The 27,891-nt window shown below is 43.6% G+C and overlaps 1 protein-coding gene across 6 annotated transcripts in view; it reads left to right on the top strand.

Moving 5' to 3' along the window:
* AKAP6 (A-kinase anchoring protein 6) overlaps positions 1–27,891 on the top strand; it is a 244,900-nt gene that overhangs the window by 50,767 nt on the left and 166,242 nt on the right. For 2 of the 6 annotated variants that reach the window (XM_083505275.1, XM_083505273.1), the window contains exons 3-4: positions 18,853–19,104; positions 24,464–26,278. In XM_083505275.1, coding sequence (XP_083361401.1) covers positions 18,853–19,104; positions 24,464–26,278 — 2,067 coding nt within the window. Of the gene's footprint in view, positions 1–10,460; positions 10,837–18,852; positions 19,120–24,463; positions 26,279–27,891 lie in introns of those variants that run through there. The other 4 variants (XM_083505274.1, XM_083505272.1, XM_083505276.1 and 1 more) reach the window with 3 other exon arrangements.

Below are 27,891 nucleotides of genomic sequence, written 5' to 3'. Positions count from 1 at the left end.
TCTCGACTCTTGATACTTCCTCAAGCCAATTCCCGCCTGCCTCCTCTTCTCATCTGAGTTTGACCTTTACCAGCGTACCGTGTCTTTGATGCCGATGACTTTCTCTCCATCTCTGCTGACTGGGCCGCTTCACAGAGCAGGTCCTCCCTCCTCCTGTTGGGCCTGTGCCACCTATTGAGGGAAGAACAGTGGGGAGGATGAATGCTGGGAAGAAAATTTGCTGCAGTGGGAGTGGATGGGAGCAGAAAAAACAGCCAAGCACAACAGAAAGCGCAGGCTGAGAGGACGTATCATGTTATACCTCTTCTAGCTTGCTGGTCGGGTGCATGCCAGAATGCAGCAAAATAATGACATGCCTATCCAAACTGCAGAACACCTTTCAGTATTCCTGTTGTTCAAAACCCAAAGCAGTGGGTTTAATTCTATAAATCTTGTCTGCCAGGGATCAGGGCTTAGATTCATCTTCACTGATGATGGAGGCAAAGACAAAACCTGAAAGAGAAGGGCGCCTGGGGCCAGACCCACAAATGCTCCCATCAGATGAACCTGTGGGGCTGGTGTGTGCCCCCCCCATGCTTCCAGTAACATGTGAACAAGCCTTTTTGTGTTTGCACAATGGGTATTTATATGCCATCCATCTGACTGAGTTTTCCCAGCTACTCTGGCTGGCTCACAACAAAATAATTAAAACACAATGAAACATCAGCCATTAAAAACTTCCCTGAAGACAGCCTTCATATGTCTTCTGAAAGTCAGGTGTTTATTTCCTTGACATCTGATGGGAGGGCGTTCCACAAGAGCAGCACTACCAAGAAGGCCCTCTGCCTGGTTCCTTGTAACCTCATTGCTCGCCAGAAGGCCCTCGGCGCTGGACCTCAGTGTCCGGGCTGAATGACAGGGGTGGAGACACTCTTTCAGGTATACAGGGCTGAGGCCGTTTAGGGCTTTGAAGTTCAACACCAACACTTTAGGGCAAACAGCTTAATGAGATTTTTCATTTGGAATGAACCAGGTACTATTGCCTTCTTGTCTCTTTCTACCTTAAAACTATTGATTTCTTGAGAAACCTTAAATTGGAACACAGTTGCTTTTGCAGTACTATGCTGGAAATGACTGAAAATCTCAGTAAGCATATAGGCAGGGTCAGGTCTTTTTTTCCTGCCTGGAACTCAGTTCTGACACCTCTCAGGTGGGCACCATTGCCATTAGAAGAGAACAAGGGAGATGTTCCTGGTGAGTTCTGTCACCTCTTTTTCTAGAAAAACTGGCATTAGCTCAGCTATTTTATAGATATAGGCTGACAGTCACCACTGAGAGGACTTCATTTTTCCCTCAAGGCGATTGCAGCACTCCATAGTACCACAAGATGGCCCAAGAGTCCAGTCGAGTTATTAATCTAATAATTCATTGGTTTGTTATTTCTATTTTGTTTTATTGATGTAAGTATATTGATGGTGCTGTGTTGTTCACCTCCTTGATATTTTTTAAAATACTTGATGTTATAGAAAAATATTTTCAAATAAAATATAGCTCAGCTTATTAGATAATGCATTACATTTACTACCCCTCCAATAATCCCTCCCCCCCCCCAAGTTTTCTCAGTACTTTCAGCAGTTGCTCTGAGCGCCACTGTGTTATATCATGCAAAATAGCTCTTCCTTTAGACTTTGGTATTTTTTTGGTAATGAGTATATAGCAGACGTTTATGGACAAGTGATCACAGTAAATAATCCTTTGTCCACTATGGACCCTGAAACTGGCTTAGTGAGGTTTTAGCAACAGGCAAAGAGTGTTGAAAAGGAAGCAGTGTAAGAATTTGGGGCAGAGACCAGATCCTACATTTAGTTAAGTATTTTTATTTACTTACTTAATTTAGGGAGGCAGCTGACCCCCTGCCCCCCTGGCTATGTACATGGGGAGTGGGAAAATGACGCCACAAACCATTTTTAACCCCCCCCCCATGTTTTCTGTCATCTAAAAGGCTGTAGAAGGGATGAAGTTTCTGCAGCCGTGGATGCCCTTAGTGTTTCTCATCCATCTCTTTTTAAGAGGTGTGGTTTTGATATGGGCAGTTTTGATACCCATTTTTCCCCATTCCATGCCCCATTCTGTCGTGTCACTTCTTACTTTCATTTTTTCCCTCTCAACTAAGAAGTACCCCAAATGCTGCAAGTTTCTCTCGCAGGGAAAGCTGCTCCATCCATCCCCTTGATCATTTTGGTTGTCCTTTAGTGAACAAACAAGTCCTGTCAGTGGAAGCGCAAGGACTTCTGCTGATGCTACAGGGCTTTGACCTCAAGGGCTTTCTCCCTAATCCTTCCCCTTTTACTTCCTGAAATCAGCTGGGGGGGGGTCAGAGGACACCCCCCCCCCGAACAATGCACAAGGGAGTGAGGGAAGGTTGTTCTGCCTGGCAAGCTGACGTTTTTGCACTGATGCAGCAATTAACATAGCACAATATTGGATTCCTCCCAGTATTAATAATAAATAGCAAGAAACAGAAGTTGTAACAGATATATAATAGACTTTCAGTCCTCTGATCAGCAAAGCAGACTATCTTTGTAGAAGATTCTCTAAACCTTAAGCGTGTGTTTCAGTGTTCCTATATAACTCTTTGCTCCGTGGATTGCAATCAAAGGAGCTACTTCGAAGTCAATGCCTGGAGGCTTGTGCTACTAATTCCATTGCTTCTTAGCTTGCATCAAAAACATGCATCTCCAGTTTTCTCTCTTAGATGCACAGAATTAAGCCTCTTTTATTGGTAATGGAGAAAAAGCAGTTTTCTACAGCTATGCATGAAGCCAGGTTTTCCATTGCAGCTGTATCACAGCACCATCTAGTGCCTTTAGGAGGGTACAGAGGATTTTCTGTTTCTAGAGAACATCTTGCAAAAGTCACGCCACAATGCCTTGCCCACTGCAATACCTGTGCAGTCTTCTTATTTTATTAAGTACATGTTTATCTCCCCATTCGTCCATGGAGCTCATGATGCCATACGTGGTTTTCCCCTCTCATTTATCCTCACAGGAACAACCCCTGAGGTAAGTTAGGCTGACAAGGATGGCAGTCCTTGTGTAGCCAGCACGATTCGTGGCTGAGTGGAGATTTCAACCCAGGTATTCCTGACCTTAGTCTAGATGTTAACTACCACATCACTCTGACTTCTACTGTAAATGTGAATTCATTTTTTTAAAAAAATTTAAATCTCTCTCCACTACCTCAAACATCTTAATCACTTCCTACATAAAGCTATCTCTAGGCAGAGCAGGACATATCTGGTTAGTTGGGTAAAAAGTGCATCATACGAATAACAAAAAAAAATATTATGACAATTAAATTTCCATTTGTGCTACAGACAGGGAATTTTGTACTTCTGTGTCTGAAACATGAGAAATAAAGTCCCACCAAACAGCATAAACATTTTCTTTTGAGACACACATTTTGTGTGTTCTTTTTTTCCAGTGCAGTTAACAATAGACTGAGAACGGTTGAAGGAATTGGGTATGTTTAGCCTGGTAAAGAGGAGACTGAGAGGAGATAAAATAGCCATCTTCAAATATCTAAAGGGCCGTCACATGGAAGATGGAGCAAGCTTGTTTTCTCCTGCTCCGGAGGGTAGGGTCCAAACCAATGGCTTCAAGTTACAAGAAAGGAGATTCCAAACTAAACATCAGGAAGCACTTTGACAGTAAGAGCTGTTTTGACAGTGGAACGGACTCCCTCAGAAGGTGGTGGACTCTTCTTCCCTCAAGGTTTTCAAGCAGAGGCTGGATGGCCATCTGTCATGCTTTAGTTGAGATTCCTATATTGCAGAGGGTTGGACTAGAAGACCCTCAGGTCCAACTCTACGATTCTATGTGAACAAGTATACATTTGTGTGGTGATGTAATGTTTAGAGTGTATGGACTAGGGAGATCCTGGTTTAAATCCTCATTCAATCAATGAAGCTCATTGGGTGACATTGGGCCAGTCACATTCTCTTAGCCTAGTGTACCTCAGAGTTATTGTGAGGCTAAGGGACATGGGTGGTGCTGTGGGTTAAACCACAGAGCCTAAGACTTGCCAATCAGAAGGTTGGCGGTTCGAATCCCCGCAACAGGGTGAGCTCCTGTTGTTCAGTCCCTGCTCCTGCCCAACCTAGCAGTTCAAAAGTGTGCCGAAGTGCAGGTAGATAAATAGGCACCGCTCCAGCAGGAAGGTAAACGGTGTTTTCAGCAGCTTAGTCATGCTGGCCACATGACCCGGAAGCTGTACGCCGGCTCCCTCGGCCAATAAAGCGAGATGAGCACCGCAACCCCAGAGTCGGCCATGACTAGACCTAATGGTCAGGGGTCCCTTTACCTTTAAGGGGAGGAGAGGAGAAAACTATGTATACTGCCTTGACTGCCTTGGAAGAAATGCAGGATATAAGTATAGTAAGTAAATAAACAGACTCCTTTCAAAATGTTCAACTGTTTTTCAGAAGTCCTGAGTGCCAAGCAGATGGCATATTTCTCCTGAGTATTTAACATTGGCTGCAAACCCTGGGTATTTTGAATCGTACACAAACTCGGATAGTTTGGTCTTCAGGGCTCCATTTCATAGCAACCCAAAGAGTCTGAAAAGGACAGCTGAATAATTTGATCTAGAAAGCCTAAAGGTCACGAATATGGGACATAGCAGCTGTTTTCATATAGGACATTTGGAGTGATGTAACCACAGTGCCTAGAAATGTCTGGAATGTGACCATTGCTTTAAGAAGGATTGGTGGGGAGGAACCAGTTTGAGCCTGTCTCCTCACCTTTTTTTTTTTATATAGGAGACTCCATACTTTAAAGCATTGCTTGATTAAATCCTTAAGGGTAAAAGCTAAACTGCCATATCTGTCTGGCTGTTTAATCTCTCAGAAATGTTAGAAACGAGACTTCAAAATGAAATTTCTTTGCAGCAGGCCTTGCTGAGCTTACTTTGTTAAAAGGAATGATGAAAATGGTATAGCACAGGGATCTGGCTTTACTTAATCAATTACAACATACATGTGAAATGTCAGCTCAGATCTTATGATAATAGAACTGAGGAGCTCAAAACGCATAATTCCAAACTTGAAAGCTGCAGATGGAATCTATTCTGTGCTCTGGGTTTCTCTCGCTTTCAAAAAATAAAAAGTAAGCATAGCTGCAGAAATTATGAATAGTCTTTGTTTAGAATATTATATTTGCAGGTTTTCATTTGTCCTTTCCACCCAAGGTTTCTAGTTGAGGCCTTGTGCAAATGATCTTCTTTGGCTATCACTCGTAGCCGAGTAAGATTGCCTTCCATAAACACGGTTTTAAAAATAAGTCCGTAAGTGATAGTGGAAGCCAATTCTGGATCCACACATCCTTCCACAGCGAGGACATAGGTTTCTGGTCATGGTGAGGGTTTGTTACAACCCTTTATAAGAACCTTGTTGGGTCACATCAAAGGCTTATCTAATGAAGCATCTTCTTTCCCTCAGTGTTCAACTCAATACTTATGAGAATCCCAGAAGCAGAACGTGAAGGCAATAGCCTCTTCCACTGTTGTTCCCCAGCAGCTGAAGTTTAGAAATGGACGCATACCACCTTTGGACATGATTAGTGGCAATTAACAGCTTTATCCACTGTGGATTTGACTAAGCTCCATGTAAACAGGTGGTCATCACGTCTTGTGGAAGTGAGTTCCATAGTTAAACCATATGCTGTGTTTAGAAGTACTTCCTCTTGTCTGACCTGAATCTCCCTTCATTCATATTTATTGCAATTTTAGTATAGTGAGAAGTAGAGGAAAAACTTTACTCTCCTTCCACTTTCTCCACAAAATGCATAATTTTATACACTTCTACCATGTTCCCTCTCACTTGCCTTTTCTCTAAACTAAAAAGCCCCAGATATTGTACCTTTTCTCTCCCAGGGGAGTTGCTCCATCCCCTTGGTCATTTTGGTTGCTCCTTCCTGAACTTTCTCCAGCTCTATAACATCTTTTTTGAGGTGAGGAGACCAGAGCCATATATAGTACATATAAGTGCGGCTACATTGTAACATCATTATGATACTGCACCTTGTCTTGAGGGGAACATTGTTTGCAGCAAACTGTCTTCGGCCAGCCCTGAAATAGATGACTTCCTCTAAGTCTGCTGTGCCCAGCAAAGTGGAGACATCTCTCATCTCATTTTTATCAAGCGAATAATAAATGAAGCTATTAAACATATTTTAAGCCTATTAATTAATCAAACATTTTACATTCCTGAAACATACATATGTTTAAATGACAGCCTGTGAATCAGCCTGATGGATCGCCAAGAGCCCAAACTACGCATGAGGCAAAGTGTATCACCACAGATTTTCCTTTGATAAATGATAAAAAGATAGTTTGGGCTAGTGGTTTCATACCATGAGAGGACCCTTGCACCCGGGAGAATTCACTCCTCACTTGTTCAACAATGCTTTGGCAAAAGTCATCTATCACCTCATAGATATTAATTGGTATTAACTGATATTATAGTGATGCTTGCAGTGATGTGTTTAGCACCATATGCAGCCTGGCTTTAAAACTGATGCTGTGCACATGCGTTCTTCTCATACGGAGACATGCTAACCAAGCTTTTCCTCCTCTGCTGCACCTCCTTTGTTAGTCCTAGTGCCCTCGAGGCAAGGACGAATGTCAGCACCGGAGAGGTTGATTTCCTCATAACCATGCAGAGTTCTAAACTTTGCCGGGAATAGAGGCAGACTTAGGGAAGCGCGAACAGTTTGTCTGCACTGGGCACCAAGCCGAGAGGACACTGCAGGGGCCGTGGCAGCAATGGAAGGTGAGAGGCAGGGGCGCCAAATTTTGGTGTAGCACAGGGCACCGCTGAAATTTGAAAGCCCAAAGTCCGCCACTGCAGGGAACCTCCACCAGCACAGCAGGGGCCCCTCTAGGCCAGGCATAGGCAAACTTGGCTCTCTAGATGTTTTGAGACTACAATTCCCCTCATCTCTGACCACTGGTCCTGTTAGCTAGGGATCATGGGAGTTGTAGTCCCAAAACATCTGGAGGGCCGTGTTTGCCTATATGCCTGCTCTAGGCTAATGGGTGGGCCTTTCCTCTCCCCCCTTACCTAGCTGCTACACAAGAGAACAAAATCCAGAGCTGTGTGTGTGAGCTGAGCTGGAAGCAGACTGAAAGGCCAAGACATAGAGGCATGCTTGTTCTGTTCTGAATCCCAAGCTGGGAGATCTGTTAATGCTGTGAGCTGCTCCATCTTATGTTCAGCTTATATATGTGTGTAAATAAAACCATGTATCCTAGAGACACCGCAGTGTGCCGACCTTCACTCCAAGGGGGAAAAAAGAGCACTGAGAAAGTACTAGAACCTCTCACCGCTTGGAGACTAGGGTGGCATGTAACAATATGTTTTACACTTTTATCGCTATATATCACTTAGAAAGTTCAGGGTAGAAAAATGCTCACAATCAAGATGGTGTATTATGAAACTCGGCCCCGGTTACAGTAACAGTTCTGCTGTAAATCTCAGATTTCAAAACACGTGTGCGCATTCATGCTGAGGTGGTCTACTGTGTGCAATGCCAGCCACGCTGTTCACTCCCTCCAGTTACTTCATCTGGATGCTTCAGTAGCTGATTTAGTGCTGCTTTTTAAAAAGTATTAATGCTAGGGTGTTTTTTCCTCCTTTCGGTGTTGCCTAAACACCAGTCAATTTCCCAACAAATGAATAACGTTGCAGTTTTAACGACAAGATCAGTCCAAGGTTTCTGTATCTCTAGCACCAGCTCAGCCCTGGGCAGGGATGGGCAACCTGTGTCCCTTGAGAAGTTACTGAGAGTACAACTCCCATCATTCCTGAATGTTGGCCATCCATGAGCATTGACCATGCTTGCTGAGGCTAATGGAAGCTGGAGTCCAAGAATGTCTGGAGGTGATTTGATAGTGGTGCCCATGGGGGTCATTTATATGTCTCCTGTAATTTGACAAATGAGAGTTTGGTAAAGGATCGCTTGTAATTGTGCGCATTGTTACAACCATATGCTTTACTACCATGTGAAAGTGGACCAGGGCCAGTGTCAGAATCCAGCATCCTTGGGTGGCTTCTGGGGCATCAGTCTCTGATTGTGACCCATTATCTCTGAACACATTCTGAAGATTGTACAAACCATCGTTAATTAAGAAACCAGGATCACAAGCCATGGGACCTGATTTGGAACCCTGGTTGGTTAACTCACAACAGTTTGTACAATTCCCATCTTCAGACAAACCATAATCAGAAGCTAAGGCTGTCCATGGTTACTGACCATATGGTCTGCCTTCATTGTTCAAGGCAGAATGCTAGGAATTGCAAGTGGAGAGAGTGTTGTTGTACTCAGGTCCTGCCTGCAAGATTCCTATGGCCATCTGGTTGGCCACAGTGAGAATCTCATGCAGGGCAAGAATGGACCTGACCAAGCAGGGCTCTTATATTCTTAAGCTTTTGATTTCCCCCAGGAAACTGTGAAGGAGGAAGAAGGGGAGAGGCAATGCACAGACCCAAAGCTTGCTGAAGCTTGTACATATAATATGACAAACTACATCTAATTCGAGCTTGTGATATCTACTGTCACCCTGTCTTTATAACTGTTAGATCTAGGCACATCCTTTCTGAGAACTTTCTGAGCCTGGGCTTCCAGGAGTAGAAAGAGGGAGAGGCGATTATTGCCTATTCCCCATTTATCCTGCAATGTACTTTTATCTACATTATGTTAGGATATAGTTGAGTTCCACCTTAAAGGATCAGGCATGATTGTTGTGTATCACATGCCTGTTTACTTCCAGCTCTGCTGGGAACTTCCATTTTGTATATAGCTTTTGCTCTGACTATTTTCCTGGACACGGAGGCAAGCAGTCATGTTTTTCCTTTGTTCTGAACTATGTTGAATAAAGCTGTAAACATGCTCTCCTGTCCGCATCCTTTCGTTGTGGAGACTCTGCTGAAAGGGTGTGCACGGGTCTTGGAATGTCTCTGAGGCTCGTGCCACTAATTGACTGATGCTGTTCCACGGAAGACCGGTGATTGTCCGGAGGTGACTGGGGGCCTGCCTGATGCCTCCGTCTCCCTGGCAGTATCCCAACACATTATTTACAGTTAACCTGCAATCCATCCATGCACTTCCTCCCATCATAGGTGCCAACTCCCTGGGGCCCTAGGTGCCCAAGCACCCACAAAATCCCCCATGGAGGAGATGGACACCCACAAATTCCAGTGCCAGGGCTATGCACGCTGCATGGCACCCACAGCCCTGGGCATCCACAGTGGTGGGGCCAAGTCAGCGCTCCTGCCTCCCAAGCTGTTCCCATGCTCATCTGGCCATCTGGAGCAGACTTGTGGGAGGGTACGCGGGGCTGCAGCTGGAATGGTGCCCAAACAGCCCTTTCTGTTCCTTGCAGCCCCATCTGTATCAAAAGACACACTGTTAGCTACAACCCTGTGCTATTTATGTATGTACAAATATAATTGTACCACATTGGAGTTAACTTTGGGGGCACCCACAAGGTCCTCTTGTAATAAAGTTTTAGGAGCTTCTAAGCTGAGGATTTCTCCAGCAATATGTAACTCCCACTCCTGCCCCACTCAGAACTCACCACAGTATTTCATATTGCTCCAAAAGCCAGCTGTCACGAGTGTCCATTTATTATTTGAGTGCCCTCTTGTGAGTCACTGCACTGGGGAAGTCAAGTCTGCTGTGAACAAACTCTTCCGATCTTATGATCGACCGCGTCCTGAAAGAATCTAAAGGATCTGATTTTAAGTCTACTGACCTTAGTTTTACATCACTGGAACTTTTAAAGACTTGTAGCCCAATCCTATGCAAGTTGGCTTTTCATGTAAATCCCCAGGTTTACAAGAGCACTTTACCCAGAGAGCCAGCGTGGTGCAGTGGTTAGAGTGTAAGACTAAGACCTGGGAGACTGGGGTTCAAATCCCCACTCAGCCATGAAGCTCCCTGAGTGAACTTGAGCCAATCACTGTTTCTCAGCCTAATCTACTTCACCGGGTTGTTGTGAGGTTAAAATGGGAAGAGGGAGAATCATGCGTGCCACCTTGGAGGAAAGGTGGAATATAAATGTAATAATAATAATAATAATAATAATAATAATAATAATAATAATAATATATAAAAAATACCCCAGGGTGTTTAGGACTGCAGCATAATAGCACAAGCTTCTTTCTGTACATTTACTCAGAAGCAAGTCCCACTGAGTTCAAAGGGGTTTACTTCCAAGTAAGTGTGCATAGCACTGCAGCCTAAATCATGTTAGTGGGGGTGGGGAGAAAAGAAATGTAGTACTTGTAGGTCCATAAATATATCCAAATCTGAAACTTTATTATCAGCTTTGTACTGTAACCAAGTGACCGACTTATATTAGATTCCCTTTTGCCATCTTGGTGCTCAGCTAACATTCTGCTGGAACTTATGTCAGTGACTAAAATAACCCAACTAATTTCAAGCGGCAAGTGTCTAGTGAGTTACCAGTCTGAGATCCATTTGTCTGAGAAAACATTATTGTAGCTCGGAAACTTCAGGAGAAGGAAAGAGGCCTTAATTTAATCTGGGAAATAACCTTGTGCAGAAACTTTTTTTTTTTTAATCATTTGCTATGTTTTAAATTTGTTCATCGCAAAGCAAAAGCAGTTGCCGGAGAACTGAAAATGGATCTGGCTGTGACTTGTCTGGATTTTATATTGGCATGTTTCCTGAATTACTAGCTCTGCTTTGACCGAGAGGAAGAAAAAAAAAATGGGGGGACTGTGAATTTTCTGCTAAATGGGTGAATGAAAACCCTCCTTTGGAAACAATTAAGGTAGGACGCGATGTAGTGGGAAATAATTAACAAAACGTGGGCTTTGGCACGATCTAAGAATGCCAGATTTCAGAGTTTAGCCTCTGCAAATGCTTTCTTGTACTGTACCTTTTAAGTGGGGATCATGTTTCATGTCTATGAACTTTTACTTTGGTCTGGAAGAGTGTACCTCATTCCTTTGCATGCTGTGATTTCTGCCAAGTCTAGGTGCTTAATTACTCTATATTTAGACTACCTTGTTGAAGGCTAGGTCCACCACCCCATTTGTTGTTTCTGATTTAATAACTTTTACATCAAGCTTCTGTGATAACTCTTCAGCATGCTCTTTGATCATTTGTGTGATTAGGTATGTGTGAAGGGATGGAAGCAGCACTATAATTTGCTTAAATGCTTGCTGTCAGATCCAAGTGCTGCTTTCGTGTTTTTGATAAGAGTGCTATGCCTTTTTAATTCTAACAGTATTCTTTGGAAAGGTCCAAGTCGGTATACAGCAGTGATCTTTATGCTAAATAAATACATGTCTTGTGGATCTTTACTCTGATGTGTGCAGGCAATAGTCTATGTCTGTTCTTTACTGAGCGTTCATTCTGATTCCTTTGCGGGGTGGCTGCTATATGACTGTGCATTCATTCTGATTATATTCCCATTCACCATTCATCCATCCCAGACTTTTCAGTGCATTTCCCTGTCACTTTCCTAACTGCAAAAAGTCCTTAAAAAAAAAGCAGCGGATTTGTTGTGCTATAGTGACAGAACTCTTTAATCCACTTTCATTGCACAAGCTTACGTTTCCAGTATGTACTTGAACCCCTCCTGCAAAATAGTAACAGTCTAGAGGCAATGAGATGTAAAAAAGAGAAATATATATTTTCATAATGGCCAATTATTTTAATAGAAGAGGCTGTGTTCCATTGACTTGCACCCTTATTTTATTTTGGGGGAAATTGTATGGTTATTCCTTTGATATCAGTAGGCTTGAGTTTTATATTTAATCACCCTTAGTAGTGGATATTGCAGGCACTGCCTTATCCAGCAGCAGTTTGTTCCACATATGTAGGCATTGGGTACCATTTCACTCAACCTGGATACGTCAGTGGCTTTGCAAGCTGCCCATGTTTTCTTCATGATTTCATTTACTGTAAATGCATTTCACACAACTAAGGCATTGCATTCATGCAGTTAATGTGCATGTTTTTGTTACTGAAAACAGCAGCCACTGAGAAGCCTTGAGTAGCCACAGAACCATGAAGTTGGAAAGGGGAAATTTAACTCTTTCTCTTCCATATTCCCACCAACAATTGTCTTCCTGTATTTATTTACATTTCCAGGGAAGCTTACATATGCACTAGTGGAAACTTTACTTTGGAATACAAGATTTGCACTGGGAGAATCAAATTTATTAGTCAAAATATTTTCCCCTATCTTTTTTGTTTGTAAAAGGAGGGATGACCTTTGCTAATAAATTAAGATCATTCTATAGTTGCTTTTCCATATAGTTGTCAAGTATGCCATTTAGAGTTGGCCTGATGTGATCCTTTCTCCCTGGGCATGTTTGTACTGGAGTAGAGCATGTTTGTGAACCTACCAAGTACAGAAATTGAATAAAATTGATTCTTCTTGAATTAATAACCTGGGGGGGGGGGACTAGGGTAGGTCTAGAACAAATCCAGTAAAGAGACATTGCTGTGCATTAGATATTTTAAAATGCAATATTAATGGAATGTGGGAACAATCAGGTTTACGTTCAAAATCTCTTTGCCTTTTCACAAACAAGAGTTGACCTTAGAAATATAGTGTATGGTTTTAATGCATTCTAAAGACTATAGGATCATATATAACTTAATATGTTGAAGAGTGTTCTCAACCCATTGGAATTAAATTTATATTGATTAGAAAATTGCCAAACTTGTTGTTGCTTCCAGTATATATGTATAGTTTGCTCTTTACTAGTGTGGCTATTTATTTTTATTTGAGTAGGTTTTTATTTTCTGTTTGTTACTTGAAACCTCATTATTTCAAGGGCCATAGTTGCCTCACCCGGAAATATCTCTCATTCCACCAACTTGGCACGTTTCCTCTCGGGGCAGCTGACATCCAAAGGAATGCCTATCTAGTTCTATTGGATTTACTTGTATAGGAAGATGGCTTGCCCAACCCCTTGGTGGCTCTCCTTTTGGAAATAACACCTACAAGCCAACACTGGAGCAAACACTTAAAAGCTTCTCACAGTTTGTTATTTTGTATGCAACTGATATTATGATCATGCCTGACCAGCAAGTTTATGCACTCTCTGTGATTATTTTAGCTTGCAGTCCTAACCCAAGGCTGGATTAAGGTGGTTGGAAACCGCCTGCAGTAGATGCAGAGACCTGTAACTCATAACTGCTGCCTTCCATGTTGTTCCTCTGGAATGCAAGCCATGTGAACGACACTAAGTGTTTCATTTTCACAAGAGGCAGGCAATTCCGATCATGAGAATGTGGTCGCAGCGTGTTCGTTAAACAACTTGCTCATACACACCAAACTTACTTGTCATCACAGGTTTTACTAACTAGTGGCTGGTCGCAGCATGTTTGCCATACACTCATAATGACAAAAGGAAGGACAAGAGCACATGTAACATCGTGACTCATAGACTGAACTAGGGAAGCCCCTCCTGGCTCAGATCTCCATTCTATCAACACTTACTATGTTGCCTTAGTAAGCCACCATCACTTTTCCCACCCAACAATCAATAGTGAATGGCAAAAAGTGGAGGCAAAAAGAGTGTGTTTTTCTGAACACGTGCAGAGAGTCTGCACCCAAACAAACTGTGTTAGCAAGAAAAACCCGGGCACAGATCGTCCAGTCAGAGCCCTTGTGCGTATGGCTTGTGCCTTGCTATGTACATTGCAATGGACGAATGATTCCCTGTGCTTGATGACGGGCCTAGCACTTCTCCCCACTAAGAACTACCCTGGTGTAAATTATGGCTCCTTCTCAGGGTGGAGCCTGGTGGCAAGATAACCAGTGGGAAAGAATAATTTTGTGTTCAGTCAGAAGGCCATGTGGCTGGTCTGATCTTTGGACAGGTTCAGATGGTCACATGGAAAATTAGTGGACATGATTCTGAATCCCACCACCAACTCCATCCATTAGTTTGCCCTGGGAAAAAGGGCTTGTTTCTTGGCTTCAGCTCCCCATTTGCAATATGGGAATAATAACACTGACCAACTTTACTGGGCTGTTGTAGGGATTATTGATGTAATATTTACAAATTGCTTTGAACACCCAGAAGTTGCTGTACAAGTGCTAAGCATTACTCTTGTTATTTTCTGAAAGGAATCAATTCCTTATTATACAGCAACAGCACCAACCCGATTTTCACTGACAGATAACTGGGTTAATAACTTTTCTCTCTGGGTCAGTAAAGCAACGGTATTATAGCGTTCTAACTCCATCTGAAAATGAAAGTGTTTTTTTAAACGTTCTATGATATCTCTTAAGTTTAGCCTGGAATTTCAGTCCCTGGAGGAATCTATAATATTATTAAAATAAACTTCAACAAGGCAGACACACTCTTAAACCATGAATTTGTTTTGCATGTAAGCTTGTCATATGCAATGAGTAAAGGCTTATTTCTTGCAGGGGGTTTACCACAAGATCAAAGAACATAAACCAAAGTACATTTGCTTCTGTCACTGTTGTTAACTGTGGCGCACTAGAACCTTTCATCTCCCACTAGACTTCACATATGTCTCAGCCGTGTTGTATCTATCTCTAGGGAAAACACTACCAGTGTTTCGGTTTAAAACTTGTTAGAAAAAGCTAGATTCGAGCAGATCCTAGGAATGTCTAGCTGCATTCCTATGTACGCTTAACTGAGAGTCAATCCCATTGAATTCATAGAGACTTGCTTCCAAGTAAACACACTTAAGATTGTCAGTCTGCAGGCTGCAGTGTTTATACTGGATTTTTGTTTAATGAACATGGAGGGCTCCGACTTTGGCTGACAGATAGTAGCAGCTGTAACTTATTGGATCAGCTGTCCTTTGGATGGAGATAAATGGACAGTTGGTCTTGTACAGATGCAGCCTCTACACTCTGAGAAATTCCATGCTCAAAGATGCTTCTGTACAGCCTATCAACTCAATGCAGGAAACCACATGGTTTTGTAAGCATGTGCCTGACTTAGGTTTTAGATAAAAACAAGTCTACTAAAGTGCTCAAGTCTTCAGAGCTCTATTTAAAAAATAACAACAACCCTGTTCTTGATGGCCTCTCTTGCAATATGATAACAGGGATGACAGCACAAATGGCCTTCCAGACTCTCATATGGCATGCTGGTCTGCCTTATTTCAGAGTCATTAATTGCACAGACTTCAATTGCCCCTTGTGAAATGGTATGAACAGTGCCAGGTTAACAAATAAGCAGAATAGGCACCAGCCTATGGGCCCCACTCCTTTTAGGGGCCTAGCGACAACAGATCAAAATAATTTTGATTTGATCTTGGAAGATAATTAAAACCAAGCTTTCTTAGTTCAATGCTATTCCACTAGAGTGCATGCACGAGCCCCTCACTCTCCCCTTCCAGATTTCAGCTGCCTAGGGGCCTCCACAGGGTTTAATCTGGCACTGGGTATGGAGCTGTATGGTCTGCCTACCTTAACAGTTTATAACCCCATCTGGTGTTAACGTTTCATTGTTTGTTTTTGTGAAAAACATCCCTATTTGCATAGCAGGCATCCTGATGTTAAGTGGTATGTGGGATGTTTTTTCTGTCTGTGGTTGGAGCATGTGATATAATTTTTACTTCTCATTTAGGAATGCCTTAGTATCAATATCAGCTCTAAAAATAATTCTAATAAAGAACTTATATCTATCTATCTATCTATCTATCTATCTATCTATCTATCTATCTATATAAAATCCTCAGTGCAATAGGATTACTAGGTAAAAAAGGTAGAGGACCCCTGGAAAGTTAAGTCCAGTCAAAGGCGACTATGGGGTTGTAGCACTCATCTCGCTTTCAGGCTGAGGGAGCCAGCATTTGTTCACAGACAACTTTCCAGGTAATGTGGCCAGCGTGACTAAACCACTTCTGGTGCAATGGAACACCGTGACGGAAACCAGAGCGCATGGAAACGCTGTTTACTTTCCTGCCACAGCAGTACCTATTTATCTACTTGCACTGGTGTGCTTTCAAACTGCTAGGTTGGCAGGAGCTGGGACAGAGCAATGGGAGCTCACCCCGTCAACCTTCTGATCGGCAAGTCCAAGAAGCTCAATGGCTTAGACCACAGCGCCACCCACGTCCCATGCAATAGGATTACTAGTTGACTGCTGTGAAGGACACATGTTAAGTATTGGAGGAAGGACAAAATGTCTGCTTAATAGTCAGTGGCTAGGCTTGCCATACACCTCAGTTGTTTGGGAAATTGCAGGTGAATGTCTCAGGATGGCTGGTTGATATTTTCTCAACGGAAGTGATATAAAGATCTCCCTGGGGTAACACACTTCCTGCTTCCCACAGTTAGGATTATGTAAGTCAGAATTGTGTGTGAAGAGAACAGAAGCAGGTTTGGGGACGGTGCCCGCATTTCAACACAATTCCAAGCCAAAAACAATGGCTAAGCAAATTAGCTTGTGGATGAAGTGTGCACACACAGCTCAAACTCCCCCACTTTGATCCTATCTGAAGCAAAGGTTTGTTCGTGGTTATCGTTCATGGTTTATTTTGGGAGAAACAAGCTTCCCCACTCCCTGCTGCTTTCCTTCTGGGTCCCATCTCTCCTTACTGCATCCAAGGATTAGAGAGGCCTGGCATCTACAAACTCATAACATAACTCATAATATTGTGACAATGACCAGTGGTGGTTAATTCCTCTTTTAAATGTAGTGTATTGGATTCATGATATTACATGTAGAATGATCTCAGATGTTCCTGAGATTCTCCCTATAGTTAGATTCCAGTAGTGACTGAGATACAACATTGGTATTGGTTGATTTCTGGAAATAACTGTTGCTTTCTTTGTACTGTATTTGAAATAGATTACCCTTTTGAACCTAAATGCTCTTCCATTAAACATTGCATAGGAAATGTCATAGAAGTTTTGCCTCCTGCTTCCCTCTTTTCATTCTTGAGAATGCTCACTTGGTGTCAGGTCATATTTGAGATATTTGGCATACCCTCGAAGCAATGAAAGAACTCAAGAGAAAGCAGGCTGAGGCTGTTGATTGTTCTGTTAATGTGCAACACCAGCTGACTCCTGCTGTGTGTATGACATAGTGAGGCCTACAGCCAGTAGCAACTGTTACTGTTATTGGGGTATGTGGTTTTCCAAAGCCTTTCCAGTGTCACCCATACACTCTCCACTCCATCGAGGAAAACAAGAGGCATTATCAGAATTCAGGGACAAATTTCAGCCCAGGGGAAAACAGCCAAGGAAGAAGAAGAAGAGTTTGGATTTGATATCCCGCTTTATCACTACCTGAAGGAGTCTCAAAGCGGCTAACATTCTCCTTTCCCTTCCTCCCCCACAACAAACACTCTGTGTGGTGAGTTGGGCTGAGGGACTTCAGAGAAGTGTGACTAGCCCAAGGTCACCCAGCAGCTGCATGTGGAGGAGCAGGGAAGCGAACCCGGTTCCCCAGATTACGAATCTACCGCTCTTAACCACTGCACCACCCTGGCCCTCTCAAGGAGGGTGCAAAGCAGCACTAGTAAGGGGTGGAGTCATGGGGAAGGAGGTGTGGCTGGGAATGTCACCCCGACATATGTACACAGCTCTGAAGTAATGTCCAAATTACCCTCCAACCAAGTTACTTAACATACAACACTGAGTTTTCCTGAGAGGTATTTTATATATCTATAGGATAGATACTCCTCTGAATAGAGTTCAGAAACTTCAGCTGGACATTACAGTACTTCAGAGCTGTGTCTGGGTGACATTCCCAGCCACCCATGACCCATGGAACTTGTCCCTGAATTCTGATAATGTCTCTTGTTTTCCTGGATGGAGCGGAGCGTGTCAGCGTGTATAGAAACTAGCCTAATGCATAAAAGCAAAATTCACATTTGTTGTTCTTTTTGCCCCATTTTGTCCCCATCAACCACTAGGATGTGGCCTCTGGAAGGCTGCCCAGAAAGGAATGTGGCCCTTAAACTGGAAAAGTCCCCCCCCCCCTGCTCTGCTGTAGATCAGTCTTGCAAGCCAGATCCTAATATGCCGCAGAGTTCAGGTACACAGGGCAAATAGCTACAGATTGTTCAGTCAAGTAAACCAGATTATATGCTTGAAGCAAAGGCACCACCCCTCAAATACAACCCATAGGGAAATGCCTTCTCAATGCCAAGAGGATAGCTTTTGTGGAAGTTTGTAGGAGCATCAGAAATGGTCTCAGATGATGTGTGCATCATAAAAGAGAGAATCAAGGACTGGGCAGAGGAGGAATGGTGGAGACCACCTCCCCAGCCTGACCTTCCAGAGAAGAAGATAGTTGAGAATTACAACAGGGGTTTGAGGGAGGTCACAGCTCAGAGGCAGATGAGGGGAAAAGTTGGGAAATAATGGGAGAGGAAGAGGAAGCACCAGGAGGCCAACAGCTGATGGACACAGTGTCTTTAGAAAGCATTCCAGACCCCCCTCTCCCAGAACCCAGTGAGCCTTGAAAGTAGTAGTGCAAAGGGCTCAAAAGCAAAGGGCCCTCAGCGCCACCCATAGGGGAAAAGATGGCGAATGAGGAAGTGGGAGAAAAGGGGGTGGAGAATCACTTGGGGCAATGCCATTATTCCAAGAGGCTGCATTCCCAAGCCTCTCTCTGTAAATGTTGAATAAAAAGCAGATGGTAAGAACCTTTCCTTGTCTTTTCCATTCCTGGCAACCTGCCGTGGGGGTTGGTTCCTCTGCCGCCTGACAGATAGACAGAGTGCTATATATAATCTTTAGATTATGAAAATTAAATCTGCAATTTAAAATGTAAAATCAAATTACTGTATAACTTTGGCTAATAGTCTTCCCCCACCTTTCTTACAGGATATATGTGAAGATATCTCTGATCACGTTGAACAAATCCATGCTCTTCTGGAGACTGAATTTTCCCTGAAGCTCTTGTCTTACTCCGTCAACGTGATTGTTGACATCCATACAGTACAACTTCTTTGGCACCAGCTTCGAGTTTCTGTCCTGGTTCTACGAGAGAGAATTCTACAGGGACTGCAGGATGCCAATGGGAATTACACCAGGCAGACTGATATTCTGCAAGCCTTTTCAGAGGAAACAAAGGAGGTATGGCAAGTAAATGTAAGAATTTACTTTTTGAACTCTAACCCCTTAGTTGTGTTTCAAGCTCATTTGAACGAATACAGTTACTTCGGCTACTACTGCAAAATGTGCTTAGTTCAGCCAATTCCAGCTAATTCCTGCCCAGGGTTGTCAATCAATTTTAGTGTGATGCAGTAAATTTTAAATGAATGCTGTAGTCATCCATTCAGAATGACTGAAGTAGCAAAAATAAAGTGTAGGTCTGTCATGTTTGCTTCGAAGCTGCTGTGCCAGGGATAAAACCAAATGAATACAGAGCTAAAGGCAGATGCCTCTATATAACCTACATGCCAAAGACACATAGAGCATGTGGATGACTTACATTATGTGATTAGCAAAGAGACCAAATACATCCATCATAATTTTTTTTTTCCAGTGGAAAGTTATCGGTTCACTTTAGCACCACTGTTGGAAGAATCTTTTAGATTTACAGCTAATATTTGGCCCATGATTGCACAAATGTACATGCCTTATTGGCAGAATTCTCCTGCAATCCTAAAAAAAAAAAAGGTGCCCTAAGTCTCATTTAAATCAGTATTATCTATTTGGAATGGAGTGTGTTTTGTGCCACAGTCTTCCGTAGCTAGATATGCTTAATTCCTGGAGTGCTTAGGGTCAAGCACAGTCCATTCCTGCCTGTTTACCACCACAATGCATAGTTTGCCACTATTGATGGACCTTGTTGTCTTAGGGCCAGTTTGACGACTGCAGTGTGGAGACGAAGGACAGGGGAGAAACTCAAGCCACTTATCACTGAAAGGCCACTCTACCTAAATCAAGTTTCCATACGAGTACGGAAAGACTGCCTCCCTTCAAAATGTGCACTTCACTGAATTTTGCAGTGATATTTTCCACTGACATGTACAGAAATGCATAAAGTTGGATAAAGTTTGCCTATAAATGCATGTTAGTGAAAATAACACAAACAAATTCATTATATTAGGAGAAAATTGCTTTGCAAAAAAAAAGTGTGTATCAGGAAAAATTACGTAGGAAATTACGCATGTTAGGAGAAACACACACGCTAAGATGCTGGTGAATTTTCATTATAACTTAAAAAAAATATTGTTATGAGTTTGTGGGGGGATGTAGGCTGTGTGCAGAGACTATAGATCATTGGAAATGCTGCCAAGTAAAGCAAGATTTTAGATGTTATGATGGAGATCTGATTGTGTAGTGGCTCTGGCAGACAAGGGCCACAGGGTGCCCAATGGGAATTAAAGGAGGGCTTCTTGGTGGCTTCCTTGTGGCAATCTTCATGTTTAAATTAGCTGGTTGATAGTGCATTTGCTTTACCTGCAGAAGGTCCCAGATTCAATCCCTGGGATTTCCAGGTAGGACTGAGAATGCCACCTTTTTGAAATCCTAGGGAGCCACAGCCAACCAATGCAACTATTGCTGAGCTATATGGACCAGGAGGCAGCTTGCTGTGTTTCTGTGACCCTTGCATGGTGCTGGCTGGGGTGATGTGTGCAGAAAGCAGAAGGGGCTGCCTCCAAAGATACTACCAAAAGACTTTAGTAAGAATCACCTTAGTATCAGCTAAGGCAGGGATAGGGAACCTGTGGCTCTCCAGATGTTGCTGGGAACCTCATCTCCTGTCATCCCTGGCATGGATAGTTGGTTAGAGCATAGTGCTGATAACGCCAAGGTTGCAGGTTTGATCCCCGTATGGGACAGCTGCATATTCCTGCATTGCATATTCCTGCATTGCAGACTAGATGACCCATAGGGTCCTTTCCAATGGGAGCTTGAGTCCCAAAGCATCTGAAGGGCTACAGGCCCTTTCCCCCAATCTACTGCCCTTTCTGAGCTCTTAATCAGGGAATTCTAAAAGATGCACTTTCCCTGCTTGGTCCCAACTAACTGAATGCCTTGCTGCAGTGGCAGAATGTGGGCAGGGCCAATTGCTGCCGCCTAAGGCTGCAGTCAGAGATTTGGATTTTCCCTGGCATGGAGCAGAATTAGAAGGATGCTGTGGTTTGACAGGATCAACTCCTAAGACAACATCAAAGATGTATCTTGTTCAGTTCCCAAAATTTAAATCCTGTCTCCAGGCAAAAGTTTGGCGAGCTGAGACTCATCTTCAGATTTGACACTGTATAGTTCATTGGCTCGCGAATGAACAAGAGCCTGGTTCTATTCCACGGAAACTGCGAGCACAATACTTGCACAAACTTAAAAGTCCAAGTTGTTTTCACACACACTTTGTTCTATGCTTTGCAGAAGCCCTTTGTACAATAAGTTTATCCATGGCATAGCTAGTTACGACCCTTGACATTATTATTTTTTAATTTTACCAGAATGATTTTAGTTGCTGCTGCTATAAGCTACCAATTTTTCAGCAAGTTTCCTTGCAGAGGCTTAGTAAATATGCTAAAAATAACAATGGCTTCTCACTGAAGAAGGCGATCTGAAGAGAGTGGGTGGCTCTGAAATTGAGACCAGCAGACAGGCAGAAGCTCAGTCCTTTCCTCTCCCACCTCCGTTTCCTGTCTACACCTGCCTTTTGCCCACTGCTTCTTCAGATCTGGTTGTGACTGGCAGGTTAAAGAGAGTTTGCCAGGGAGCATCTCTAAGCCAGCACTGGCAAAATGAACCTTCCTAGAGGAATAAAAATTGATCTTTTGTGCCAAGTATGTCCCTAAACCCACATACCTACTTTCCAGATACGAGCAAGATCTGGCAGACACAAATACTCATTTTTTTCTGATTCATTGCATTCTTTGCAAAAGCCATTTGTGAAGATTCTGGGCCTAGCCCAAGGGCAACAAAGCTCACAAAGGCTTTTGTCTTCCATGATTCCACATGCTGTGGTGCTGCAGCTCCTAGTTGAATGCAGGCCCATGCAGCGGGGGGGGGGGGCACAGCCAGGTACACTTGCCCCAGACCTCAGAGGGCTAAGCTGGCACAGTCCCCCAGTCTGCTAGACTTACCGTATTTTTCGCCCTATAGGACGCACCTTTTTCCCTCCAAAAATGAAGGGGAAATGCAGGCTTTCGCTGAAGCCTGGAGAGCAAGAGGGGTCGGTGTGCACTGACCCCTCTCGCTCTCCAGGCTTCGCGGACCTCTCCGCAAGCAGCGGGAGCGCTCCCGCTGCTTGGGGAGAGTTGCCTGCATGCAGAAGCCTGCGCGCGCTGAGATCAGCGCGTCCAGGCTTCGCGGACCTCTCTGCAAGCAGCGGGAACCAGCGCTGGGCTCCCACGGCTTGCAGAGAGCTGCCTGTTTGGGGGCTGGGGTCAGGGGAAGCTCGGGCCTCCCCCGCCCCAGCCCCGCGCCTGGGGGAAAAATAATTTTTCCCTTTATTTCCCCCCCAAAAAACTAGGTGCGCCTTATGGGACGGTGCGTCCTATAGGGCGAAAAATACAGTATGCTGTTTGAATTTGTAACTTTTTTCTTACAAGACTCCCAACTCGGGCCTCAGACCAGCTGTTCACAGACCAGCCTGATTGGATGGCTACCTTTGGCCATAAGAAGACCTGTTCTGGGAGATTTTTGATTCACTTAGGACCAGAAAATGCATGGGGGAGTGGGGGAATGGTTTGTCAGTGGGTAGGGGGTCAGATCCACACTAAAGCCACAGGGCTGTCGCCGTTGCTTTTTAGGAGAGGTAGGAACAAGGCATCAACAAGGTTAGGACTGTGTGATGAAACTGGGAGGTGCTTCATATTGGCTCTGCTGGTGTTCCTGCACCACCCTGACCTTACTGCTGCCGCGCCCCTCTTCCTCCTGATAAGTGGCAACGATTCCTTTGATGGGATGTTATTGCTGGGGCTGTTTCCTGCCAGGTGAGCCCCTCCTGGTCATGTGAATGGTGTCTGATCTATCTCCTCACCACAAATCTCATTCCACAAATCTCACCGTCCTCCTTCACATTGCCAGTGATCTGGAATGATGTGGCATGGAGTCACAATCTAGGGTCCCCACACACAGTGCGCTTAAAAATGATACATTGGTGGAAAACATAACCTGTTCTTTAGCTCTGACTTGGGAGCTGAACAGCTGGCTTCTTATCTACCCACTGTCTCTTTTTTCCATGCCCTGGTCCCAGGCCTCGGACAGCAATCTTGTTATGTTAGGTGTTAGGTTCTAAGATCCAGTGCTTTTTTCCTTAAAAAAATATGTTTAGGGGTACTCTCATTTTCCTACTCATATTGAAATATTGCCCCTCAGTGAGGCCAAACTTAGATTCACAAATTATTTAGGCATATGTGTACCCCTGTGTACCCCCAGAAAAAAAGCACTGCTAAGATCTTGTTGTTGTTGTTTAGTCGTTTAGTCATGTCCGACTCTTCGTGACCCCATGGACCAGAGCCCAAAGGGCAGAAGCAAAGATATGGTCAGGCCCAGATCATTCAAATTCTGGGAAATACAAATTAGATCCAAGAAGCCACATACCAGGAGCAAATTTAGGGCTTTGTGAGTGGTGTGCATACTCTGAGATGAGCTCAGTAATCAAGGTGATGGGCTTTGGGAAGGAGGCATGAGGGCCCTGACAGGGTCTTAGAGTCCTCCCATCTCCTTCCCAAAGCCTAGTTACTGCTTTCACAGCTTTGGGAAGGTGGTAGAAGTGGTCTAGAACCCTGCCAGAGCCCTTGTGACTCCTTCCCAAAGCCAGGTGCGTCCTCGCCCACCTTAGGGAAGGCAGTGCGAGGGCTGGTGGGGGTGCCAAATTTTGCCCTCACATAGGGCGCCATAGCAGCCAAGCCCATCAGTGTACAGGCAGAGCTGTGCCAAAGGTTAAGTTGGGAGAATACAGCAAGTGAGGCAAGCTACCAGGAGTCTCAGTTGCTCTCTTAGATGAGTTGCTCAGAATGAGAAACTGGTTCTGAGACCCAGCTTATATAGGCAGACCCTGAATGGTGATCAGCTGATAATATTCTCCTCAGAAACCATCTTAGAAGTGTATAGATCAGTTTATGACTATTAGTAATAATAATTATGTATGTACTGTTTTCCTGGCGTAACATTGATGTCCATATCCTGTGAAATAGACCTGAATCTTGATGTCTAGTAAATTTACGTTTTAAGAAATGAAAGCCAGAAACTAAAGTGAAAACGTTGAATTTCTACTACAAGTCTAATCCCATTTCACAGCAATGTGGCAAGGCTGCTTTCTGTTAACATTCAGTAATGTTCTATTTCTAAAGATTACAGAAGCAAACTGCCCCTGAGTCTGTATTTTTTCATGCTTTGTGGGAAGATGTGTGATTCATGGGATCGGTGTTAAACTCATAGGATTGATGCTATATTTACACACACATGCATGCATATAACGCACACACACCACGCTAAAAGCTTTCCTATTTCTGTTTTGTCACAGGACCGCCTTGACTCTTTAACAGAAGTGGATGACTCAGGACAGCTAACTATCAAATGTTCTCAGAATTACTTGTCGCTGGATTGTGGAATTACTGCATTTGAACTATCTGACTACAGCCCCAGCGAAGACTTTCTTGGTGCGCTTGGTGACATGACCTCCGGTCAGGCTAAAGTAAAACCATTTGAGTCTTGGAGCTGCAGTGAAATGGAAAAAGATTTCCCAGAGCTTATCAGAAGTGTTGGATTACTGGCAGTAGCAACTGATTCGATTGCTTCCAAATGCAATGAAACCATTAATGCAAAAGAAATCCATTTACCCATGTCAACAGACCACCAGGAGGAAGGCCAAAGTTACAAACCATCATCGACTCTGTCCCCTGAACTTTCACTCTCTCATATTTCTGGGAACTTGCCTCTTTGTAAAGTATCGGGCCCAGAGGATTCTGTGAACTCACTTGATGGCAAGACTGTCTTTGAATTAGTAAAACAGGAGCTTGATCCATTAACCTCCGACGGTGCAAAAAGCCAACAGTATCCTCATAGTGAAAACTCCACTCCCAAGAGATCAATTAGAGACTGCTTTGACTACAACGAGGATTCTCCTACACAACCCACTTTGCCCAAACGCGGTTTGTTTCTAAAAGAAGACATATTTAGAACAGATATGGTGATCAATGATATAAAAAACCAGATCTCCCTGATGTTTAAGACTGAAATGAGCAGGAGCACACCCTCGCTGTTGGATCCACCAGACAGATCCAAACTTTGCCTGGCTTTGCAAGCGGCGTACAACAACTGCCCCTCTTCCATCAGCCAGTCGTGTGATTGCTTACACAACATAAGTGATCAGAATCTCAAGTACACAATTCAAAACCACCTGAAGGAAAATTCCATTGGCCTGGGGAAGCCCAGTGACAGCACTAGAAGGGAGAAGCTGCGATGCAAAAAGTCCCACGACATTCCCGAGGAGGTGGCATCGTGCAGGATATCGAGGATTGGATCCAATGCTGCGCCGACGAATCATTTGGCGAAAAGAGGCCTCGCTGCTTTGCAAAATGGAATTCCCTTTGGTAGCTTGCAGTCCATAGAAGGAACCGAAAGTGATTCGACCTCTGCGTCTTCTGATCCTTGTAAACGGCAAGAACTGAATGGCCAGTATTGCAGTGAAAGAGATCACTCTGCTTCACCTGCTCATAGCCAAGTGAGTGGCTCTTCAGCGGGTTCAGATTCTGCGGTGTCCTCATCTCCCGTTCTTCCCAGAAGTCAGGGCAAAAAGGCCCATTCATCTGCACCCAGCTACGTCAATACGGACAGCAAAGCTGCTGATGCCTGGTATGGTTCCGACGAATACTTAGCGCTTCCCTCACACCTCAAACAGACTGAAGTGTTAGCTTTGAAATTAGAAAATTTGACAAAACTGCTTCCTCAGAAACCTCAAGCGGAGACCATTCAAAACATCGACGACTGGGAACTCTCAGAAATGAACTCGGACTCTGAGCTTTTCCCGACCTATCAGATCAAAAAGAAGCACAAAAGGTTAGGCAGAGTTTCACCCAGCTCTTCGAGTGACATAATCTCCTCGGTAGGGGACAGCATTGAATCGGGGCCTCTTAGTGACATTCTGTCAGATGAAGAGCTTTGCACATCCTCACCAAGCATCAAAAAATACCTGGAAGAGAGGCCGCGAAAGCCGTCAGTCACTCAGCCCGCCGATATAAATGACTTGTCTGCCACAAATAAATCGGCTTTAATTCAACAGCTGATGCAGGATATACAAGATCAGGATAATTATGAAATTATATGGGAAAAAATGGAGGTAAGGAAGAAATTAACAGCATTTACATCTGTACTGCTTCTTTTATATTTTTCCTGCAGCGGGAAACAAAGGTTGGTGAGGGGTGGGCAAGTACCAAGAGTGTCAAGAAGTTATGAATGCATTTTTGCCTCCCTTTTATACCATTTCAAAATGGAAATGCCCAAAGCAGCTAACAGCAATATATGTCCAATGATATACACCCCAGAGAAAATACATCAAAATATATGAGTTCAAGTGCATTCACAAATTTTCATGCAAATTCTATCTATCATCTATCATCTATCATCTATCATCTATCATCTATCATCTATCATCTATCATCTATCATCTATCATCTATCATCTATCATCTATCATCTATCATCTATCACAGTGTTCCCCAACCTTTTTTGGGCAAAGGCACACTTGTTTGATGAAAAAAATCTCGAGGCTCACCACCATTACAGCCCCGTGACGTCAGCGCGCAGTGTCACGCCGGGAGGGACACACGAAAGTGAAAGTTTCAATTTTTTCCCTCCCCCTTGCCGGGGAACCTCCAAGCTTTGGGGGTGAAGGAGGCAGCAAAGCGAGGGACTGAGGGACGGTGGCAGCTGAGGCGGCGGCGGCTGTTGTGGTGGTGGCGGCGATAGCGGGCGGAGGAGGGGGCGGCGGCGGGGCCGAGGTGGCCGGCGGCTGTTGTGGTGGTGGCACACCAGCCAACGTCTCGCGGCACACTAGTGTGCCGCGGAACACCGGTTGGGAAACACTGATCTATCATCTATCATCTATCATCTATCATCTATCATCTATCATCTATCATCTATCATCTATCATCTATCATCTATCATCTATCATCTATCATCTATCATCTATCATCTATCTATCTATCTATCTATCATCTATCTATCTATCTATCAATCATCTATCTATCTATCTATCATCTATCTAGCTAGCTAGCTAGCTATCATCTATCGATGTCTGTCTGTCTGTCTGTCTGTCTGTCTGTCTCTCTCTGTGTGTATACATCTATCTATCTATCTATCTATCTATCTATCTATCTATCATCTATCTATCTATCATCTATCTATCTATCTATCTATCTATCGATCTATCTATCTATCTATCTCTATCATCTATCTATTATCTATCTATATATCATCTATCGATGATAGATAGATAGATAGATAGATAGATGATAGATAGATAGATAGATAGATAGATAGATAGATAGATAGATAGATAGATGATAGAGATAGATAGATAGATAGATAGATAGATAGATAGATAGATAGATAGATAGATAGATGATAGATAGATATAGATATGTATACACAGAGAGAGAGAGACAGACAGACACGTATATACAGGACAGGACAGATTTGTGAAGGAACACACATGAAATTGACAGGAACTGGAAGTAAACTGATCCATTCATCCCTGCCATGAAAGAATAAAGTTTTTGTAAACGGTACAACATAATGAACAATCTCTGGCATAATCAGGGATGTAAGAAGGTACTGTTTTCCATTCTGCTTTGTTTTTGTTGCATGCAGCGCTGCTTCTGTTCCGCTGCAGTTTGTCTTCTGCCAAAAACTGCCTTATTCATCTCACTATCCGCTATGGTGAAATGACATA

This window comes from Podarcis liolepis (assembly GCF_965112155.1).
Source record: "Podarcis liolepis genome assembly, chromosome: 1".
Classification (NCBI taxonomy): domain Eukaryota; kingdom Metazoa; phylum Chordata; class Lepidosauria; order Squamata; family Lacertidae; genus Podarcis; species Podarcis liolepis.
The sequence above is the reverse complement of the archived record's forward strand: the minus strand, read 5'-3'. Positions and strand labels throughout refer to the sequence as shown.